The sequence below is a fragment of the Pipistrellus kuhlii genome, unplaced genomic scaffold, assembly GCF_014108245.1.
Source record: "Pipistrellus kuhlii isolate mPipKuh1 unplaced genomic scaffold, mPipKuh1.p scaffold_m20_p_11, whole genome shotgun sequence".
Classification (NCBI taxonomy): Eukaryota; Metazoa; Chordata; class Mammalia; order Chiroptera; family Vespertilionidae; genus Pipistrellus; species Pipistrellus kuhlii.
In genome coordinates, this window is record NW_023425416.1 from 32178608 (window position 1) to 32201848 (window position 23241).

Sequence of the window (23241 nt, forward strand, 5' to 3'; positions counted from 1 at the left end):
TCCATACAGTGTAGGTGGAGGCACTGACCTCACAGGGTTGCTAACAATCCCATGGAAGATCACTGTATCCAGTCTTCTTCTGAGGGTTTTGAATACACATACTACCACAAATATAGTCACTAGCTTTGGAGAGAAGTGATCCTAAATTAAGCTATTTAAAAATATTTAACTTAATGAAATCATATAATCAATTTCTAGTTTTTATAGAATGAGTTATCATTAAATCAATAGCATATGTAGTCTATTTTTCAAATGCTTAGTATAAAGTTTATATAAACTACCAGGGGCCCAGTGCATGAATTTGTGTACCTTGAAAGGAACTGTGGGCCTCAAGGCTATGGTGGGCATAGGGGTGGGTCTCCGCTCATCTTCCACATCCCCCCACAGCTCCTCTCGCTGTGGCCCCCAGTCTCCTCTCTGCCGGCAGCCCTGCACCCGCCACTCCTACATGCTGATGGCACTGGCACCACTTGCATCTGCTGACAGAGTGGAGCGATTGGGACTGGCGCCAGCAGCAGGTGTGAGCAGGGCTAGCACCATCAGCAGATACGAGTGCAGATGTGGGCCCTGCTCACCCCTCAGGAGCAGGGGGAGGTGGAGAAGTCCTTAGGGGTGATCAGAGCCGGCAGCTGCCACTCACACCTGCTGATGCCGAGTGATTGGGACTGGTGCCAGGTGCCAACAATGGGTGCAAGTGGCATATCTGGTGCCAGCTACAGATGTGAGTTTGGCTGGCACCGCCAGCGGATATGAGCAGTGGCTCCAGTGCCAGCAGCAGGTACAAGAGGCAGCTGTCAACCCTGATCACCCCTCAGGGTCAGGGAGAGGAGGAGAAGCCCTGAGGGGCAACTGGGGCCGGCGTGGGGTGATGCGAGTGCCAGGTGGGAACACAGTGCACGGGAGCAAAGAATTTTCAATAACCACCAGAAGCTCACCCTGATGACAGTGACTGGTGCCCCACCTTGGTCTGGTGCCTCCGCTCACCTGCTCCACCATCCCACCGTGGCCAATGCCCGCCACCATGTTCCATGCACAACCCCTGGTGGTCAGTGCATGTCATAGCGACTGGTTGTTCAGTTGTTTGTTTGTTCTGCCATATGGTCTATTTGCATATTAGGGTTTTATATAGATAGATAGCTTGAAAGATTTCCCCTGTGCTCAGAATACTTATAACAAAATCTCTTACATTTTAAAAAACTCAAAAGTAATATTCCAGATCACTAAGTGCTAAATAGTGAAATCAAAAGAGAAGCTGGAGTTATTATAAAATACTTCCTTATCATCAGGATTTCTTATAATAAAGAATGCTATTTGCATTTAACAAATATGATCAAATGGGACAGCCACAACTACCAATAAAACTAGAAAAATTTTCTAACCATTTATTAAGCAGTCAATGTGTTCTGCAGAGTAGAGCCAGTCCACAAACTGCAATGGGATAATGATTTTATGCCTTTATGTAAACCAATGTACTGATTTTTTCATCAAGCAAGTCTAAGAAAAAACAAGTCTGCTAAAATAAGCAGCAAATAATATAACTGAATTTTCAAAGGAACTAGAAGAACTGAATATGGGAGTAATATATTATCTTTTCGAACTTCTTTGTAAAAAGATGAGAGAATCAGAAAACAATAAAAAGGGATTCTTTAGAACTGCTTTTAAGGAATATTTTACTCAATGACATATGAAAGTAATTAATATAAATATTCAGAGGCCATAGCATCTAAGTGTTCACTGATAAAATGAATGCCTTTCTTTGCATTATCTTAGTCATTTTCATGAACTTGACTCAGTAATATCAACATAAGTAGGTAAAACTAAGAAAAATGGTAACTCACATGTTTATCACTCAGTTTTTTAGATATAGTAAATAAGTTATAAAATACAAAATGACCACTGTATAAAATAATCATGATGCCTGTATTAAATGTATTCAAATACTCTCTGCTCAAAATTCTGATGCTCATATAAGTTTACAAGTTTATCAAATCACTTGCCAAGAATATAAGGTTATTGTTCCACAACATGTGTAGTTCATCACATACAGTGACAGCAAGTTTCTGCTCTGATCACCCTTACAGAGGTAACAAGTTCTGCTGAAGGGAGACTTTATCACTGAGGCCAGGGGTTGGCAAATTTTCCCTGTAAAGAGCCAGACAGTAAATGTTTCAGGCTTGACAGGCCATACAGTCTGTGCTGCAACAATTCACTTCTGCTGTTGTAACATGCAAGCAGCCACTGACAACAAGTAAACAGACAGGCATGGCTGTATTGCAATAAAACTTCTTTTATGGGCATGGAAATTGAATTCCATATTATTTTCATCTGACACAAATTATTATTCTTCTTTTCATATTTTTTCAACCATTTAATAATGTAAAACCCATTTTAAGGCACAAGCTGTACAAAAACAGATGGCAGGCCAAACTGGCTTGCAGGCAGTAGTTTGCCTTGACCTAAACCAAAGGCATAAAAAGCATTAGTTATCCATTTCATTTTTTAAGAGATGGAATGAAGTGACTGACTAATACATGGTTTCTAACCAGAATGCAATCAATTATACCAATATAAAATAAATTAATCATATAAAATATAGTGTGCCCAAAACTCTTAATATACCTTGCCAGAATAATTTGCAATGTTTCCAATATTGTATAATAAAAATGAAAATACCATAATGATCTCTAGGTTAGCATATATGTTTGTTTATAGTAACAGATCATTCAGAAATGTCATGCCTAGAGACAGGCCAGAAGAACAAAAAACAGATGTTCACACAAAAGTTTGTACACAATGTTCATAGCAAGAAAAAAGTGAAACAAAACCAAATGTCCATCAACAGATTTATGGTTAAACAAAATGTGGTATATCCACACAATGAAATATTATTCGGCCATTAAAAGGAATGAAGTGCTGATTCATGGTACACCATGAATGAACACTGAAAACATTATGCTAAAGGAAAGGAGTCAGTCATAAAAGGCCACATATTATATAATTCTACTTCTATGAAACGCCCAGAAGAGGCAAGTATAAATACAAAGTAGATTAGTAACAGCAGAGGCTCTGGGAAGAGGGAATGGGGAGTGACTGCTATTGGGTATAGGATTTCCTCTTGAGGTGAGGAAAATGTTTTGAAATTAGATGTGAGGATATTTCACAATCTTGTGAATATACTAAAATTCACTGATGTACACTTTTAAAAGGTGAATGTTACAGTATATTAATTATATCATAATAAAACTTATAATTAAAAACTTTATATTATCTTTGCATAGATCTGCCAATATTATAGTTATGGCTTAAATCCCAGTTCAATCTTATTCCACAGGTATTTTCAAATTTTCTTTTATATAGTAATAACTAGAGGCCCGATGCATGAATTCGAGCATGGGTGGGGTCCAGCCGATCCACGCTGACTGGGCTGGGCCGGCTGGGGGGAGGGGCTCAGGCAGTTGGCCACTGGCCCCAGGCCCTGGTCCAACTCTCAGTCAAACTCCCTGTCAAGGGGACAATTTGCCTATTAGCCTTTTATTATATAGGATAATGGCTTTTATAATCTGATTATATGTCATTACTTACTGAAATTATTTGTTCCTTCAAACATTCCGAAAAGATCTGTACTATATGAATTACCTTTTGACTATCATGCTCGAAAGTAGAAAACCAAGGTTCAGCAGTTTCCATAAGTTGTGAGAACATCGCACTAAAATGTAAAAAAATAATATACTGTTGTTAAACCTTCACTAAAGTAAATATGGTATAAAAAATAAAAATATCAGAAGAAAGTATCTGTACTTACTAGGCATCATGTTCCAGATATTCAGGATTCAATAGCGTTTTCATTTCCTCACTTAAAAAAGTAATACATACAAATCAAAATGTGTCATTTTGTAACAGAAGGTGATTCAGAGGTTACCTTACTCTATACTTACATATAATGTGCAAATGAAAAAAATTATTCTTTTTAAATAAAAAAGAACAATTCCATTAACAAATGAAATCCTTCCTTTCTCTAAATATAAAAAACAAATTAGCTGCCTTGTCTGTACCACAATGAGATAACTATTTAATTATTCCAAATAAAAAATAATAAATAACAAATACAAATGTGACAACATATTCATTGAATGTGCCTGATCTAGAAAACATTGATTACTCCAAAATCTATTACTTATTTCTAAAATAACGCCCAAAAATATGTTTACTCATCAAATATATCATATCAAAACATTAACTTACTTTCTTTAATTACTTCCATTTTTACTACATTTCAATATAAATTAATCAGTGACAGCACCTCTTCCAAATCTACTGTAGTGTTGGTTTTACATTTTAGTGGATTGAAATAGCTAAAGCATGTTTAACTCATTTAAAAGCAAATTTTTCAATCATCTATACCTTCCTAGTAAGTATATTCCACTTACATGTTTTAAAAATGGTAAAACTGACATAAAAACAGAATCTCATACTAACTTTACCCTTATTATTTTTTAAAATAACTAAACAAAAGTAATTAAGACATGATTACTATAGTCAGATCTTGTAAACTCAGTATAATTTAAAAAAACCAAAAAACACCTCAATAGGAACTAGACATAGTAATGTGTAATATAGTAAATAAAAGTTAATTTAACAAAGGTCCTAGTCTATGTTCAGCAAAATGGATGGCTACATTTGATTAATAAAAATAATGTGTGTTTTCTTTATCTTTCCTGCATATAACTGGACTAGTCTGTGAAATATCCCTGACAAAGTTTTATAATCCTTTGCTATTTCTAAAATGCTTCCTAGCTGCCTTTCTTCAGCTCATCGGTTAAGGTATCTTAAGTTAGAAAATAAATTCTTACTACTAGCTTAAGGTAAATACAATTACTAAAGTTATTGGCTGGAAAGATTAAGTTTAATGTATCTCAAAAACTAGACTAGAAGTTTCCATAATAATAATAAAAAAAAGCATAAAAGTGAAAAGCTACAAGATGAGATTTTTATTTCATTTTAGATTTCAGTATCTTTCTCTTATGAACTGAACTGAGTCAAACTTGGAGAAAGTATCTCACAGACAAGGTTCCCACACAGCTTACAGTAAAAGAATAGAGCATTAGAAGATAGTATATATGAACACAATCAATCTAGCACTTTGCCATTACAACAAAAATTTCTTCTTCTTGACCCATTCATTATGTCTTTCTTTGGTATACGTATAAGATTTGCAAAGATATTTATGTTTCCAAATTTGCCCTAGCTGAACTAAGATTACAACTATTAACTATGTTAATACAACTAAGTGGGATTAACAATCAGCCACATGAAACACAACCAAATGTTTATAATTTACAAAAGTATCTTCAAGTTAAAAGATTTTGAGGCAAGAAAAGATTACAGCAGGGCTTGTAAAACAGATGGAGCTCATATAAAAACTTGCCTTGGTTGAGCAGACTCGCTGGCATGAAGAAAGGCTTGGTGGTCACAGTGGAGGATAAAGACTATAGGCGCTAAGAGCTCATGCATGCCCTGAAACACAAGAGCAAGAGAAATGAAAGGGTGGGATGTTTGTAGTCCACTAGTGGACAGAATAAGCCCAGATAAATGCTTTTTCAACCAGTCCCTGCTACCATTTCCATAATAGAAAAACATAAAAATGAAAAGCTACAAGATGAGACTTTTATTTCATTTTAGTTTTGGTTCCAATTCAACCACAGCATGGTATTCTGCTTTAAAACATGGAAAGTAGTTCTCTTTTAAATGACACAACAAACAATAAATTGGCATGGTAGACAACCTTGCACCTGTCAGTTGCTTCAAGATCTGTACTCATAAATATGAATTTCATTTATGCAAATTACAATCATGAGCTACAGTGTAAAGATCTGCAGTAAGAAGGGCAACTAAGAACTGTAGACCTAAGGAAATTACACCCAATGTTTTCATTATATAATGGCTCAAAATTAGGATGTCTGTAGATTTGGAAAGAGCTGAAGTCAGTTAGCTGGAAATGTTGGATAATAAAAGAAAGAACCTTTAGCTGGTATAACAGGAAACAAAGTTTTGAAAATTTGATTTTCAAATTGTTTAATCTGATGTGTACCTAAATTTTTTCAACTATAAGATTACTTAGAAACATATTTAGTGATTTCACCAATATGATTCTTGTTCCTTGTATTGATGTTCACCTGTGAATTATATGAATAGGCAGACACAAAAAGTTATATTTTCTACTTAGTTGCCTTTAAAAAGTATTATAAAATCTATTATTGTGGAGAAATGAGGTATTCCAAATTAGTAACCTGCCTTGCTAATTGAGGTTTTTTTCTTCCTCTTAAGGGTTAAAAAACACAGATGTTTTAGCAAGTTAAAAATAGATTGCACTTTTATGCCTCTGAAAGTGAGTAAATTACCATTTCCCTTTTGCTTAATAACTATGGGTTATCTTTTATAAAGACAAGACAAAAAAAAACTACCTTTACAGGAAACAAGAATAAAATATACAAGCAGAGAGAAGAAACGTTTTTGCTGGTGAAATCAGAGATAACTGCCTATGACAGGATAGTCACACAGCCTTCTGCACAATCTAGTGGTACTGTGTTATTCTTAGGAACTTAGTGGTTATCACAAAATAATGTGAAAGTAAGAAGAACTTGATGATATTCTTACAAAATAATTTATGTTCCACTGACAACTTACTTGTTATAGAGGAAAAATTACCATAAGCAATCTTTTTTAGATAACCATGTCTACAAAGCAGGGCAGAGGGAACTAATTGTGCTTAGCAGATATCTTGTAGAAAGACCTGGATGTGCAGCCTTCAGCACAGCATAGCCTACTACTGGACATCTGGTGCCGGGAGGAGCCAAGGACAGGGAATGCCAGTCAAGCTCTGTACATCGGCAGAACTGCTAGCAGCCAGCAGAAGCTAATAAAAACCTGCCTCTCCCTTCAGTCACCGCTAATTCCTTTTTTGGACTCAGCCCACCTGCAGACATATGCTTGAAATAAAAGTTCTTTTGATACATTATGGCCTCATGTCCTAGGTGTGCAACCCCAGCCAACCTACGAACCTTTCACTAATTTATTAAGTGAGCACCGTTTATTGAATAACACTTCTTCTCCTAAGAGTTTTGAAATGTCATCTTTACCATAAACTGAATGTTTAGCTCATATTTTTTCCCCAGACTTTTACCAGTATTCTATTTGTTTGAATATCCTATCTAATAAAGAAGGAATATGCTAATCATGCCCTCACATAGATGGCAGCGCCCACAGCCAGTAAAGAGGGAACATGCTAATTGACTGTCATACCCTCAAAGATGGCGGCACCCACAGCCACAAGATGGCAGTGCCCAGTCCCCTCAGTCCCCAGGCGCTCAGGGCCAGCCCGAGGCCCAGACAAGCCTCGGAGGTTGGCTGCCCAGCCACCCAGGGCTGGCCCTAGGGATGACCAAATGACTAAACAAGCAGGCTGTGTGGGGTGACCAGGCCTGCAGGAGGTTAGTGAGGGATGACCAAACAACTGAACAAGCAGGCTGCATGGGGCGACATGGCCAGCAGGGAGCTTAGTAAAGGATGACCAAATGCCTGAACAGCAGGCTGCATGGGGCGATTAGGCCAGTGGAGGGGTCGGGAGGGGGGGCCAGGCTGGCAGAAGGGTAGATGGTGGCAACCTGGCTAGGAGCGGGGCAGTTAGGGACCACCAGGCCGGCAGAGGAGGTTGCAGTTATGGGCAACCAGGCAGGCAAGCAGGTGAGCAATTTGGAGCCAGTGGTCCAGGATTGTGAGAGGTTTAGACCAGCAGTAGGATATCCCCCAAGGGTCCCAAATAGAAGAGGGTGCAGGCTGTGCTGAGGGGACACCCTGCCCCCTCTGTGCATGAATTTTATGCACTGGGACTCTAGTTCTTAATAAGAACTTCAGTGTACACACACACACACACACACACACACACACACAAAAATAAAAAATAAATGCTATCTCAGAGGAGATGGTGAGTCTTCTCCATTTTGCTTCTTGGGCTGTTTATTAAGGTCTGGAGAGCAAAGTAAAAGGTGTGCTTGAAAAAAAATCAAATACTGTACTTTTTAATTTTAAAAATAATTTTACTATTATAGAGAAAACCTATACTTTATTCTATTTTTCCATACTATCTATCCTTTTTTTCTCAAAATTATCTTGCCTATTCTAAGTTTTTTCATCCAAGGAAACTTCAAAACATAAATTATAAACAAAATACTGCAATTTTTATTGGCACTGCATTAAAATGAACTTGAAATTGATATTTTTAGAACACCAGATTTTCCAATCCAAAAATTTGTAGACCTGCATATTTTTTACTGGGTTTGTTACTAGATTTTTATTGTTGTTATTAGTGGTAGTGATTCTAAATGAGTCTTTTTCCCTCGATATATCTTCTAACTAATTATGGCTAATTTAATCAGAAATATTTATTGTTTAAATACATCTCTCACCTATGTTTAAATGTTCTCTTCCCTCTAATTTTTGTGATACTACTCTCTCCACATTCTCTATTTGTTCAGGCATCATTTGTCTTTGTTTACTTCAAAAATTATTTATTAACTACCTATGATGTGTTGAAAATACAAAAGTGAATAAAGTAGCAAGCTCCTAACTATTATGAAGCTTTAGTCTAGAGAACAAGATACACACAAACCCTGATCCTATTATAGGCTCAGCACATAAAAAGCACTCACTATACAGTGACTGAATAAATGAAATATCTACCCTCAACATAGCAACAAATTGGTGAAATTTGGCCTACAATATAAAAAATGGAAAAGAAAAACACTAAACCATATTCCAGTATTTCACATCAATAAATAGGGTGCTCTTTATAATAAAAATTAATAACATTGAAGACAACTTTTTACCAATTAATTGTTACATTCCAACTAAACTATGGATATTTTCTTAAATAGACTTGGAAGAGAATGTTGGCTTTACTCTCAATTCTAGACTAGTAAAACCCAGAAAATAATTGCAAGTGGCAAGTATTCAGACATCTTTAAAGGAAAAGAGAATTATCTAGACAGAATCATCATAAATTCAATATGCTGTAAATTTGACAAAACATAATACAAAATAATGTAGTGTCAGTATACTTCTTGGTTCCCAAAATGTGTATTTTGCTGCCATCGACAATGTCAGCATTTGTGCTTGCTTCAAGCCTTTATCCCTGCTGGATTGTTAGCAGTCACTGCACTCTGAACTCATGCCATTGGAAAATAAAGGTAACGAAGTTTTCTTCATCAACAGCCTGTAGGCTCACAAAATTGAACCTGTTCTTTTATCTGCCTGTGTTCATTTAGCCCACCAAGCAGTCTTTATTAAAGTTGAGGCATCAGGCAGTCAAAGTTCATTAATACCATTTATATAATCTCTGCAGTTTCAATTAACTCAGCAAGACATTCTACTTCATGATAACAGTCTCATTAATTCAATAAAACCCCATAACTATTAACAATATGGTCGATGTTAAACGGGGTGTCACCTAGTACAAAATAATAGCTTTAACAGCTTGTGATAAAACTCAAGGTTTTTTCTTAAATTTGATCTGGCTAAATGTTCAGTCCTTCTACAGAAGGTTTTTTCTTTGTAAAAAAATCAATGAGATTTTATACATGTACAGGGAGTAATTAAGTCTTATTAATTGATACCCAGGAGTAAGCTAATACTTTCTAATTTAATAATTGATAGACTTTGTCTAAATTATCAAAAATTTGATCTTCTTTATTCCTCTTTAGTCTTCCTTAAAAATGCAGATGGCTACACACATCACAAATGATGGCGTGTGCAGTTATGTTTTTGCTCTGTCAGTGGAAATTGTTTCCATTATTTTAAGACTTCTTCAATCTAGATGTTTCTTTCTCTAAAGGAAAAAGGAAAACAAATCTGTATTTTAGGATAATTTTATTCTGACTTGATTTGCTATCAAATCTTTTACTGTGAAGTATTTTCAAGTATTCGGAAGAGGAGAGGAGGAGGCAATGAGGGGATAGGCTTCATTATAAAAGCCAACACAATGAGAAGAGAAGAATGGGAAAATAGAAATAAACCTGGGTCATTGTTGAAAGGCCTGGAACTAATGCTGCAAAACCATTCTGCCCCCAGACTTCTTGCAAAGTGTGATTCTAACATCCTTAGAGTTTAAGTCATTTCAAATGGTGTTTTCTTTTATTTGCTTCCAAAAAAATGCTATACTGATAGAGATTTAATTTCTCCCAGTCTCCCTTTTTGGTGTTTGTTTGTTTGTTTTTAGTATTGTAACTTTGTGCATATAACTTCCAGTTATCTTGCTTGAGAAAGTCTTTCCTACACAGATTGTAAAAATATTCTCCTAAAATTTTTCTGGTATACTTGTCTAATTCTTGTTTTTACATTTATATCTTTACTTCATCTGGAATTTGTTCTTCAATAAAAGTATAATTTAATCTTTTTTCTAGATAGAAAGCCAAATATAGAAAGTCAATAAAAATGTCCTATTTTATCATATTACCATTGCATACATAACTAGACCCATCTTAGTTTGTTCCAGTGATCTACTGCTGATTTCCACACTACCGTCATAGTGCTTTGATCACAGAATATTTATAGAAATTTTCATATCTCCCTTTGTCACTCTTCTTTTCCCCTAAATTCTCTGGCAACTTCGATACATTTAATAATAATAATCCTATATAATAAAAGGCTAATATGCAAACTAGTGGATGAGCAGTCACTAAAAAACACACTGACCACTAGGAGGCAGACACTCAATGCAGGAGCTGCCCCTTGGTGGTCAGTGGAGCACCACTCAGCCAGAAGCCAGGTTCACAACTGGCAAGCACAGCAGTGGTGGCAGAAGCCTCTCCCACCTCCGTGGCGGCGCTAAGGATTTCCAACTGATGATTGATTAGGCCCACTCCCTATGGTCTCCCAGACTGCAAGAGGGCACAGGCCAAGCTGAGGGACCACCCCCTCAAGTGCACAAATTTCATGCACTGGGCCTCTAGTAATACTAACACCACAACTACCAACATGAACCCTTAGTGAGAACTAGATGTTTTTAACTCTACAAAGTTAATACTATTATTGCCCTCCTGTAATAGATAAGGAAACTAAGGATTAGAAAAGTTAAGTGAGTAAATTGCCTATGCAGCTAGTAACTGATGGAGCTGGATTCAAATAAAAGAATATGCACCTAGACAAGTTAGCTTGTCTTAATTAGCTAAGCTACATAATGTACATTAAAATTAATGTAAAGCTTTTTGGCACTAAATTTAAAATAAATGTGTCCAGTTTTTTAAAAATTACATCTCTCACTTAGATTATCACTATAATGATACTATATTTATACATCAATCTGGTAAGAAGTTATATTTTCTTTAATGTCTTCTCATCTAAAAACATGTATCACTTTTCTGTTTATTCAAGTCTGGCTTTATATACTTTAATACATTTATAGTTTTCTTCATATAGCTTTTGTGCCTATATTAAATTTATTTCTAGGTTATTTTGTAGTTTGTTTGGCATTGTGAATGGGATGGATATTTTTTTTTCCATTTCCCATTCTAAACAGTGATTTGCATAATGTAATTGTATTTCAAAGAATTACCATGTAATTAATATAAAGATATATTACTAATATTAAAACTAAGATAAAATTAGTTCCTTTGGGTATTCTATGCACTAAATAACAAATGTATTATTTAGGACAAGTGTAATATGACTTGGTTTATTATCTTTAAACTGATCAAGTTTTCTTCAAATTAAATACATTGCTTTTACCATATGAATATTTTGTTATATTACACTGAAATTAGGTGGCTGTCGATTGTACATGTCATAATTTTTGATTGTTAGAAAATTTATTAATTCAGTTTGAATTCCCTCTTGATGTACATTTTGAGAAAGACAAAAAATATTCAACTTGATGTATTCTTTTTTAAATTTTCACCCGAGAATATGTTTTTATTGATATTAGAGAGAGGGGAAGGGAGGGAAGGAAGGAGTGGGGGGGAGAGAGAGAGAAATATCAGTGTGAGAGGGAAACATCCATCAGTTTGCTCCCGTATGTGCTCCAACTCAGATATGTGCCCTGATCAGGAATAGAACTGCAGCATTCTGATGTACAGGACAATGCTTCAACCCACTGAGCCACATGGCCAGGGCTCAAGTTGCTGTTATTTTTATTGGATCACAATAAGTTCAAGAGAAACCTAAATATTTCCTTTTATATTAAGTAAGCAATTTACATTTCAATAAAAAAAAATAATCCAACCATTTTCTTTACTTTAGTAATGAGAATGAGTCAAATATAAGGATCAGAAAGAATATCATATAGATTTCAAAAAATTTAAAGGAACTTTCTGAAGTTATATTACTGGTAAGTTTTAAAGAGTAAAAGGATACTTTATTTTTTTTACACAGCATGTCACATATTTATAAATGCTGTACATAGAAACAATATTTATGCATACAACTCTGAAAAGTTTTATTACTAGATTGGCTTCAAAGATGTTGTTTATAAACAAACTCCCAAAAGTTGAAAGAAAAGATTGAATGCCTTATAGAAGACAATTTGGTGAAATGTCTTATAATAAGGAAGAAGCATATGTGCCTCAATGAGCTTACTTTTCTCACCGTGCAGCTGACAAGCAGCCCTTTGATTGCTGTACTATTATGATACAACTTTGGATACAATAAAGGCTACATTATTGCTCTATCATTTGTCAAGCTGTATAGGAAATTTTGAGTCAATGGATGCCACCTGTACGATATTTTCATTACCTGTTTATAAAGCAACTGCTCGTTTTCTCTAGCATAACAGAAAAGAACATCTGTAAGAATTTTTCTCACATTTTCTTGTCGGAAAAACTGCATTTCAGGAAACCTGGAAAAAGAAAACACAGAATTGCAATGACTAGCACAATTCTAAGAATTACCCTCAAACTCTCATCCCTGAGAGGTGCGAGGGCTGCTTTGGGTTTTAGTGCACGTCTGCATTTGCCATGCAACTTATGGCATTGATGGGACTTACATGTTCAGGAAAAAAGGATGAGAAAAGGGAAATTATGATATCACAGAGGGAAGCAATAACCTTCAACATCTAAATATTTCAAATGTTTTCCATATGCTTAATGTCACCACATGGTGAATACAACAATCTTTAAGCAAAATGAATTATAATCTATGTATTTATGGTGGGGAAGTGTTCTGTTTTCGTCCATTTGGTTTATAGGACAAGAATGTGACGTTATTACCAAGTTTTTGGAAAAAAAAATTATCTTTTTAATGCAAATATTTAAATTATTTTACATGACCACATTGCTAATTTTATCTAATTATAATGTAGACTTCAAAGGAAACAAGTTAGTCAGTATTGCTTACATGGTCTGAATCAAAATGTCTACCAGGTTCTTTGAGGTCATGTAAAATAGAAAAGGGCAGACTATGAGCTTGAAAGGAACTTAAATAGTTGTTTAAGAGACAAAATATACAATGACAATAAGCTACAGATCAAATATATAGCAATGAAATGCACAATGAATAAATAATGGAAGATGGGGTGTTGTTTAGAAGTAAACAGTCCAATGGATTCAATCACAAAAGGTCTGAACAAGAATTTTTAGAACAGGAGGAACATGCAACATCAATGGAAAAGGTAACCAAATCAGAAGAAAAGATATGAAGGCATAGAAGGCTCAGAGTATTCCAGGTGTATAGCTCAGTATGGTAATTAGTCATTAGAAAGAAAAGTACACAAAGCATTGCCAATTGGGAACAGGAAAACAGGATAGAAAGAAAAGTGGGGCAGGTCTGAAAAGAGCTTTTAATGCTTGAATTTACAACTGAGGAAGTGCAACAAAGTGATTTTATATTTTTTTGAATAGGGAAATAACAAAGAAAATAGTATTTGAGTAACTCTAAGTGGGAATAAGCTTTAAGGAAGAAAGATTACAGGAAAGAGAAAAGCACATCATAATGAAGTGACATGGGAAAATCTCAAAACTGAAAGGAAAAGCTTGTTGCACAATTGCTAGCTATGTGATCTTGACAAGTGAGTGCCTCCTCCGTTAAGTAGGGACAATAACACGGACCTTGGGATCAAGATGAGATATGTGAAAGAACCAAAAACAGCGCCACAAGTAGCAGGTGTTAAGAAACAGAGGTCTTTACTAGTCTGAGTACGGGTGCTGTGGGTGATGAAGATGGATGTGGCTAAGAGAATGCATGAGAGACTGGAGAGGAAGAGTACCGCAAGCATGGAGGCACAGGACATGGAAACAGAAAAATACCCTGGTGAGCCTTTTTAAGAGCATGAACGGTTGTCTGACTTCAGATTAGAATGGTTCACTGCCTCTGTTTTTGGAGACTTTAGCTGTTTAATGCTTCGATCTAATCCTCTTTTGGAGTTATCACTTCCCTTATGTCTAGGCTGGGTTCCTGTGTGAACAATGTTAGTGGTTCATGAAGCATCTCTTTTCTGATCCTAATTTTTATAATAAATTAAAGCCTATTTTATCTTTATCTGTTCATTTGACTATTTATTGCCTAATGTGCAACCGCCCCAAGAAACAGATATTTGATATTTTCTCTAGCAGCAAGGAGGCCTCCATTTTGGGGGCCAGTAAAGAACAACACATAAACCTGAGCAAAATTACTTCACATCTCTGCATGAACCTTAATGTCACGCCCTCCAGACAGTCCCTACGCAGGATGGGAGTTCAACTGGGACAAGTGCCCATAGCTGCTAAAGAAGGAAGAACTAACCGGAACATAGATTCAGAGAAGAATATGGATCACAGAAGTCAAAGAAGTTCCAGAAAGATGTCAAATGCACCCAAGTAGAAAAGAAACACAAAAACTTTTAATATGGTTTATATGGGACAAAAGAAAGTTGCTAAACCCCTTAGAAAGTCAAATATTCCAAAAATAATCAGGAAAGGTAAGTAATTATAAAATAAACTGTCAAGAAATTTCTTGGAAAAACTTAGTCACTAAGTTAAAACTAGAATAATCCTTCTGAGAAGCTCCATGCCCCATGATTAAGATCATGTGGTCAAATGATTTTGTGTGTCCTTTCCTTAATTATTATTTGCAAATTATCTATGTACACTGTTAAAACTAAATCCTGTGTAGCTGCTACAATCTGAATGAATTATGGGGAAAAGTGCTAAAAACTACAACATTTACTTTGTAACAAATATGTGTAAGTTATATAGTAAGAGTTTAATACCTAATTGCTAAAAATGTAAATTACATACCAATTATTAGTTTCATTTAAATACCTACTATCCACTTGCAAGATTAAAAACCAGAGATCTACAAGAATTAAATTGCAGGTAGGTAATTTAAATTACCCACTTTTAAAAAATAACCAATAAACTGAAAATGTGTATTAGTCAGACATAGCATCCCTATGCAATAACACACCATCTACAATTCTACTCAACAATGCTAAAGTGTCCATTTATGAAGTTTCATGATACCCTCATTATTTAGAAAGCATGATTGTTTTCTAAATCATGATAAAGAACCCATAGCATTAAATAAGTAAGGTAGAAAGATATAGAAAATTTTTTAAAAAAATTAAAAGTTTCTAGTATTTCAGAATTTGGAAAAAGAACTTACATTCAGACAAGTTTTAAAATTCAAACAGTCTCTGAAGATAATCCAGCTGAACTCAGAAGTTAATAATTAAGTGCACTAAAGCAGAGAAATTAATACCTGCCCCAATGCATCTGGGTAGATAACAGAGTAGCTTATATATATATTTGGCTAAGCAATTGAATGACTGGAATGACTGGTCACTATGGCACACACTGACCATAAGGGGGCAGGAACTCAATGCAGAAGCTTCCCCCCTGGTGGTCACTGTACTCCCACAGGGGGAGCGATGCTTAGCCAGAAGACCTGAGCTGGGCTCATGGCTGGCAGTGGTGGGAGCAGGCGTAAGCCATCAGTCAGACATCTCCTGAGGGCACCCAGACAGCGAAAGGGCACAGGTCAGGCTGAGGGACAGCCCCCCGCCCCACACACACACCAGAGTGCACATATTTTGTGCACCAGGCCTCTAGTATTTCCTATAAACTGGTAGTTAGGTCTAGAGTTCTAATCAGATTCAGGCTCAACTGTCAACAAAGTTCTTTATAGGCAGCATGATGTTTTTAGTACATGTCTACAAATTCTTTGGCATGGTTTCCATAAAAAAGGTGAGTCAAACTCCACTCCATTTGAATATGTGTTGGCCTTCATGATGGCTTCTTCCAGAGAATGCAGCATAAGAGATGCCGTGACATAGTTCTGCTTGGTTCTCCATCAGGACACATCCTTGGAACCCAGGCACCATGCTGCTAGGAAGAGAAGCAGCTGCATGGAAGGGCTGTGTAGGGGTGTTGTAGCCATAGCTCAAGAGAATGTCTTTGCTGAGAGTCAGCTTCAACAGCCAGCCATGTACGTGAGCAAGTGTTCAGAAATTCTAGCCCCTGACCAACACCACGTGGAACAAAGACAAACTGTCCTGCTCACATCTACCCAAGTTATAGATTCATCAACAAAATAAATTATGTTGTTGTTTTAAGCTTTGGGGTGACTTACAATGCAGCAATATATAACTGGTATAGTCGGTGTTTTGCAATTCTATCAGGAGGCATGTACTGTTAACTTATCTCTTCTTTTATGATGCTAGCAACCACGGATGAGCATTGCCTAGGTCCATTACTTCACTAAAGGTTATAAAATGGTAAGACTATAATTTTATCATTTTTTCCTTTATTGTCTAATATACATATATAAATAAAAATTCCCCTTCATCAATGTTTGGTTACCCTGAAGTACAGATCATCATAAATTTGGAAAAATCTTATTGGTTTCCAATAATTACTCATGAATACTGGTGGACATAACAGAGCTATAATTGACAGAATGGCTGCTAATTCTGTCACGAAAGTTGTTTATGACAACCAGACTTTTTGATTTCTCCTTTGGATATCTTCTCCAGTGACTGCAGTGAATAGGAGTGAATCAGGAAGTGAGAGATGGAGGATGACTAAACACCAACTCTAGAGCCCAATAACCAGGGTCCTAGGTACCTGATGTGAGTTAACTAGAAAGACATTCAATAAAGCAATTGTCTTCATAAAATAGAAAGACAATAAAGGGAAGCCAGGCAAATATCTGGGCTGTCTATAATGAAGAGTTTCTCAGACAACAAAGAGACAAAAAGAGTATTTCCTAAGCAAGAAAAGGGTTAAGAAAAGAGTGAAATGATAAAGGGTTTTGTCACTGCATTATAGTACATAATTAGGTAATTAGAAGTATTAAAACAGACAAAGCATTGGGCCCAGATGAATTACTGAAGATGCAAGTATTCAATAAGATGCCCCAAGGGAGAAAGTAAAGCCCTTGGTGAAGGTTTATAATCATGCAGTAGGACAGAGATGCACAGAAGGACTTGGAGGAACAATAACCGATCTTATGCCCATACTTCAAAAATAGAATTCCAAAGCAAGCATTCATCCAAAATTTAAAATGAGTGGATGAAAACTCCCCAGAATACTATTAAACACCAAAATAACTACAATACATTACTCTGGTTTATTGCTTTATTATAGAAAAACTGAAAAATCAAGCAAAAACCATACAGGAACAGTTTGATATGGAAGGAACACAGACACTCCGGATACTTTTTCTTTCCATGCTCCCTCTACTTTGTTGATGATTTCACCATTTTCCTTATTCAACCAAATCTGCTTTTTCCTCTTCCCAGGCACAGAGCTGGACCTAATTCCCCAGTGTCCTTTTCAGGTAGTTGTGGCCCTGCCTGGGAGGGCCCATGGGCCTTTTCCTTTACAGCTGGATAGAATGGAAAAGGGTCATCATCGTGGCCTGGGAAGCTACATGTGAACTGTGGTTATTTTAAAAATATATCTGAAAATTCTTGGATCACTTGGTCTGGGGAAAGTATCCCTCGAAGATAGATAATCAGCCCCATGGAGAGACCCACAAGGAGAGGAAGCCATACTGGTCCTCCAGCCTGGTCAGGCCTTTCAGATGACTGCAGCTCCCGCTGAAACATGACTGTATTTTCTTGAGACTCCTAAGCCAGGGGCTTCCAGCTAAGCTGCTCCCAAACTCCTGACAGCAAGTATGAAATAAATAATTATTGTTTCGAGTTAACTAAGTTTTGGTTAACTTGCATAGTAGCAATAGATAACTAACACAGGTTTTGATACCTGAAATTGGGGTATTTATAAAAAGCATAAGATATGTGATAGCTTTGTCTATGGGACTGAACAGAAGCTCCAAGGACCTTGCATAAAGCATCAGTGAAAGACAAAAGGGTGTGAATGAGATTATGAACAAAAGACAGACACAGCCCAGGAGGAGCTGGCTGCCAGAGAAGGCTTAACTAAAAGTGAGGTGTGGATGAAAAGGGGCCACATGCTAACCTGACAAGCTCAGGGAAGGCCTGTATTGTGGTCTTGCAAACTCAAAGACCCAAAGTAATCACAAAGGATGGTCTGAAATTAAACTTTAAAAGCAGTTATGGTGGGTAGTTATGTCCTAGGCCAATATCTTCATTGACAGGTCAATTTTTACCTTAACTGAGCCTATCTGTCTTTTTGCATCTATGATAACATGCCCTTGAAATGTCTGTGTAACTTGTAATTCCCTTTTCAGGACCCCTTGGGGCACAACCTAATGTGCTTGGGTGCCAGGACAGATAGCACAGATTCCTTCATTGTTATGTTAATTGTTGACTATTAACTATCCTGCACCCCCCTAAGTATGTGTCCATCATTTTACTTTTTACCCAATCCCAGAGGTTTCCCCCTTTGCTTTCTCCGGCCTCTCTAGTCTATCACCAATGAATTTCATGTAACCCACCTAAGTCCTCTCCTTTGATTGCAATGAATAAAAATAGATGGAAAAAAACACCATTCTCTGGAGCATTATCCCAATTTTTTGAGATACTGTTACCCAGCAATTGTCGACAGTTTGGATTAAAAAAAAAACAAAAAAAAACAAAAAACAAAAAAAAACCTCACAAAAATTCTTTACAGGTTTGAATGTTTTTATGTTAACATGGGAAAACATACAGGGAAAATGTCCCTTATTATGTAGTGGCAACATGGCAATCCTTAGTTATAAAGAAAATAGAAAACATACCTATTAAAACTGGGGATCTGACTAAGGAGCAATCCAGCTGAAGTGTTGAAGGTGCTGCCTCGTTTATACCTATGACTTACAGTAGAATGAAAGAAGCAAAGGAAGAACACCACAACAAAAAGGAGCTAGGACTTGCGGGGTTTAAAATAAAACATTTTCTCATTCTCAGCCTCTCTATCAGCAATTTGTGCTAATACTAAGACATTGCTTTTGGGAAAATATTAAATCTGAAAACAAAACTGAGGATGTAAATGTAAAATCCTTTGTAAGGATCTCAGAAAAGGGATGCCTCAGAGCAGGGTCGCCAACCTTTTGGACCTCTGCGGACCACCAGTTGGTGACTGCTGCCTTGGAGAGCCTTTCTGTCTGACAGATGCCCTGATGCTCTGAAAAGATTTAAAAAGCATGCCTCTCAGAGCTTTCCGCACTTAGATGTCAGGGATTTTACTGAACATCCAACACCGCACCCACAGCTGCTCACAACAAAGAATTAATTGGCCCATTATGTCAAGAATCCCAAGACTCAGAAACTTTGCAGTAGAGTACATGAATCCAGAGGGCAGAAACAGCACCTATTTATTTAGTATTCAATCGCCACCTCCTTCTGAATGAGATTTGAGGTAAGTCACTCAGGTTTCTATCTCCTGTGTTTTGTTATTTTTTTCTCAGAGTGCTTTGCATACAGAAGGTATCTGATAAATTAAAAAAGTGCTAAATCCAAGTAAACAAGGTTGACATAAAATATGATAGAGTAGTGAGTAGTAAGACCTAGAATGTGAGGTGTTACTTCTGTTTTGGCCATTAACAAGTTATATTTTCCCCAGTCATATGCTTTCTGAACTTTAACTTCCCACATTTGTAAAATAAAAGGATTTACCACTAGATGACTACCAGAGACACAAATGCCTATTATGGGTGCCAGACACTCGGGGAAATGAAGATACAAAACATAAGCACTAAGTACTCAAGAAATTTAGGAGAGAAATTTGACATTTTACAGATATTTCTAAGGGAAGAAAATTAAAATAAAATGTGCATGATCTATAAAAGAAGAGACATAATTTCTTTATGAAAATCTTTAAGTTACAGCACAGTAGCTCGTATAGTAATTTCTCAAGTAGTATTTGTTGAAAGATTAAATAAATTGACAAACCTACCAACATATAAACCATGAAAAATAAAAATTAAAACTATGGACTAAGTTAAGGAGCTGAAGAATAAGAAAGGTCAGGTCAGAGCACTGCAGTCTGTTTCTGTAAAGACAAGAGAAACATATAGCTTTCAAAGGCCAAAAACTGGGAGCAAACACTGATTTTAAATAGGCAAAGGGAAGAAAGTCAGAATCTATTGTGATGATAAGTGGTAGAATATAGCTGAGGAGGATTGCAGAAGAATCTCCAAAAGTCCAATGGAAGGTAGGAGTTTGAAATCACCAGGCAGGTGAGAAGATGAAGCCGAAGGGTTGGCATAGCAGGAGACATCAGTGCAGGAGAAAGGGCACGTGGGTCTGGGAAATAGAGGCTTCCACCAAACATTCTTTCTAGTTCTCCAATGCCCTGAGTTACAGAGCAAGCCCTCTATTCCACTGACTGCCTTCTCAAAAACAACCCACTTTCAATTCATAAAGGTGAAAAATCAGAAAAATATATAATATACAGAGTGTTCCAAAAAACATATACACAATGTCTATAGATTCTATTACATTTTGAAAATGAAATGTATTTTAAACACTGCCTTTACAATAATTCAAAGTGTGTATCCATTTTGGGACAGCCTGTATGTATGTATATGTATGTGTATCTACATATTCGATACATATGTATTTTAAGTGAAACACTTACTTACTCTTGAAGTAATAAAGTTGTTTCAATTCCAAATCTGCATCAAGTTCTCAGAAGGCTGTCATACTGCGAACTGGCTATGCCTGTCAGGACTATTTCAGGATGGGGCACTACTTTACCGCCTAGCACACTTTACTTTTTAACATTGGCATCATCAATAACGAGCCTACAATTATAAACAGTGCTAAAAGCATGGCTTAATCTAAAGTAGGGGGATCTCAACAGCCAACACTCTTCCGGTCAGCAGCTCGGGCTGACAGACTATGCCGCTGCTACTCGTGCCACTGCTCCCGAGTTCCAAAGACGTGGAGCATCAGGATGCTAATTCAGCACTACAACTGCACAGTCTGCAGCAAATATACCTATGTTTTCACTCAAATACCGATTTCCCCCCCAAAATATTGAATATTCCATAAATTGGAATAAATGTGCAGCATGAATGTGCTTGCTTAAGTGGAACAGAAGTGGGGAAAAATACACATTAAAAACAGAAGCAGTACAGTAAAATATATATTTCTAAATAAATACATGCAGCCATAATAATCAATATTTTGTTGATACCTTAAGTGCTGTCAAATGAGGAAGGACTATAGGCCATTTGACAGAAGAATCGTTTCTTATATTCCTGAAAATCTGTTTCCCCCCTCTTTAATATTTAAGAAACACACACACAGGTTGCCGACAGCTCTCAGAGAGCGGCTTGTGTTGTAGTTTTCACTTTCTCGGCTGTGAACAAGTGCATATGCGAGGGCTGGTTGTGCATGCACAAGCGTGTACTCTGCCTGCGTTAAATAAAACCACAACACAGCACCAAGTGCAGCCACTCATTCGTGTGTGCCTGCAGTCCACCTCGAGGAGACTGAAAATATAAATACAAGCTGCTATTTTGGTGCGATCACACGAAGATGGCAGCTTGTGTGTTTTTTTCTCTCTAACATTTTAACACTGGGCAGATTGTCTGCATTAACACACACCCAAATCAATTCTGCTCTGAAACTGTTTATAAAAATCTCCCTTCCCAGAGGATTTTCTTCTTTATTTAAGTAAAAATTGGGCTTGGAGGAAGCTGTATAGAGATACCAACACTGAGGACATCTTACATTATAAAGTGTGAAAATCTCGTCACTTTACAGAGTACTAACAGTATTCCTCCCAACGTGGGAATTGTGCAGAAGATGTACTTTAAACAAGAAAAAAAAAAAAATCAACAAGTTCACTTTCTAAAAGCACTTTTGTATACCAGTAATATAAAAGAAATTTTCGAAGTAGTCTAATTTTAAGCTGCTTACTATTAATATAACATAATACCTAAATTTGACCAAAATCTCAGACAAATCTTGTATACTATTTTATAATTTTTAATTCATGGTTTCTTAAGGGCAGAGAAAGAAAATAAAAGCAAATATTTAGCATAGGCCATATCTAAAAGTTCACTATCAATAAAAAGAAATGCAGATATTCATATCATTTACTGTACAAAAACATAATAATGAGTTCGCCACAGTGCTGTCCAGCAGAACTGTCTATAATAAAATGTTCTATATCTATACTGTCCCATACAATAGCTATTAGCACTTGAAATATAGCTACTATCAATGATGAAGACTTCATAAAAAATGTTTTAATCTTAATTTAAATTTAAATAGTCGCATGAGCCTGGTGGGTACCAAATTGGACAGCACACATCTATAGTTTTAAAGGAGTTTCAGTGATTACTAATGAAACCACAAAATATCAAATGAAGAGCTAAAAATAACTGAGGAGACACAGTTACTTAAATAGATCATGAGAAGCTTTATGAAAACTATAAACAAAAGGAAACACTAATTTAAGAAAGTTGGATCTTTTTAAAAAAATATATTTTATTGATTTTTTATAGAGAGGAAGGGAGATGGACAGAGAGTTAGAAACATCAATGAAAGAGAAACATCGATCAGCTGCCTCCTGTACAGCCCCTGCTAGAGATGTGCCCACAACCCAAGATACATGCCCTTGACCAGAATCAAACCTGAGATCCTTCAGTCTACAGGCTGACACTCTATCCACTGAGCCAAACCAGTTAGGGTGAGAAATTTGATCTTTACAGATCTGACCATAATATGGAGATTAAGTAGGAAGGAATGGATTTAACTGATAAATGAGCTGCCTGAAGTGCTAACTGCAATAACCCTACAATAACCAGAAACAAAAGACCAAACAATTAAGGTGAGGACTAGCACATCCAACAGGCAATCAG

The 23241-nt window shown here is 36.4% G+C and overlaps 1 protein-coding gene across 6 annotated transcripts in view; it reads right to left on the reverse strand.

Annotated features, from left to right (window-relative positions):
- TBC1D5 (TBC1 domain family member 5) overlaps positions 1 to 23241 on the reverse strand; it is a 368525-nt gene that overhangs the window by 126244 nt on the left and 219040 nt on the right. For all 6 annotated transcript variants that reach the window (XM_036431572.2, XM_036431570.2, XM_036431571.2 and 3 more), the window contains 4 exons: positions 12781 to 12883; positions 5426 to 5514; positions 3803 to 3853; positions 3637 to 3706 (listed from right to left, as the gene is read on the reverse strand). In XM_036431572.2, the coding sequence (XP_036287465.1) occupies positions 3637 to 3706; positions 3803 to 3853; positions 5426 to 5514; positions 12781 to 12883 (313 nt within the window). The remainder of the gene's footprint in view (positions 1 to 3636; positions 3707 to 3802; positions 3854 to 5425; positions 5515 to 12780; positions 12884 to 23241) is intronic.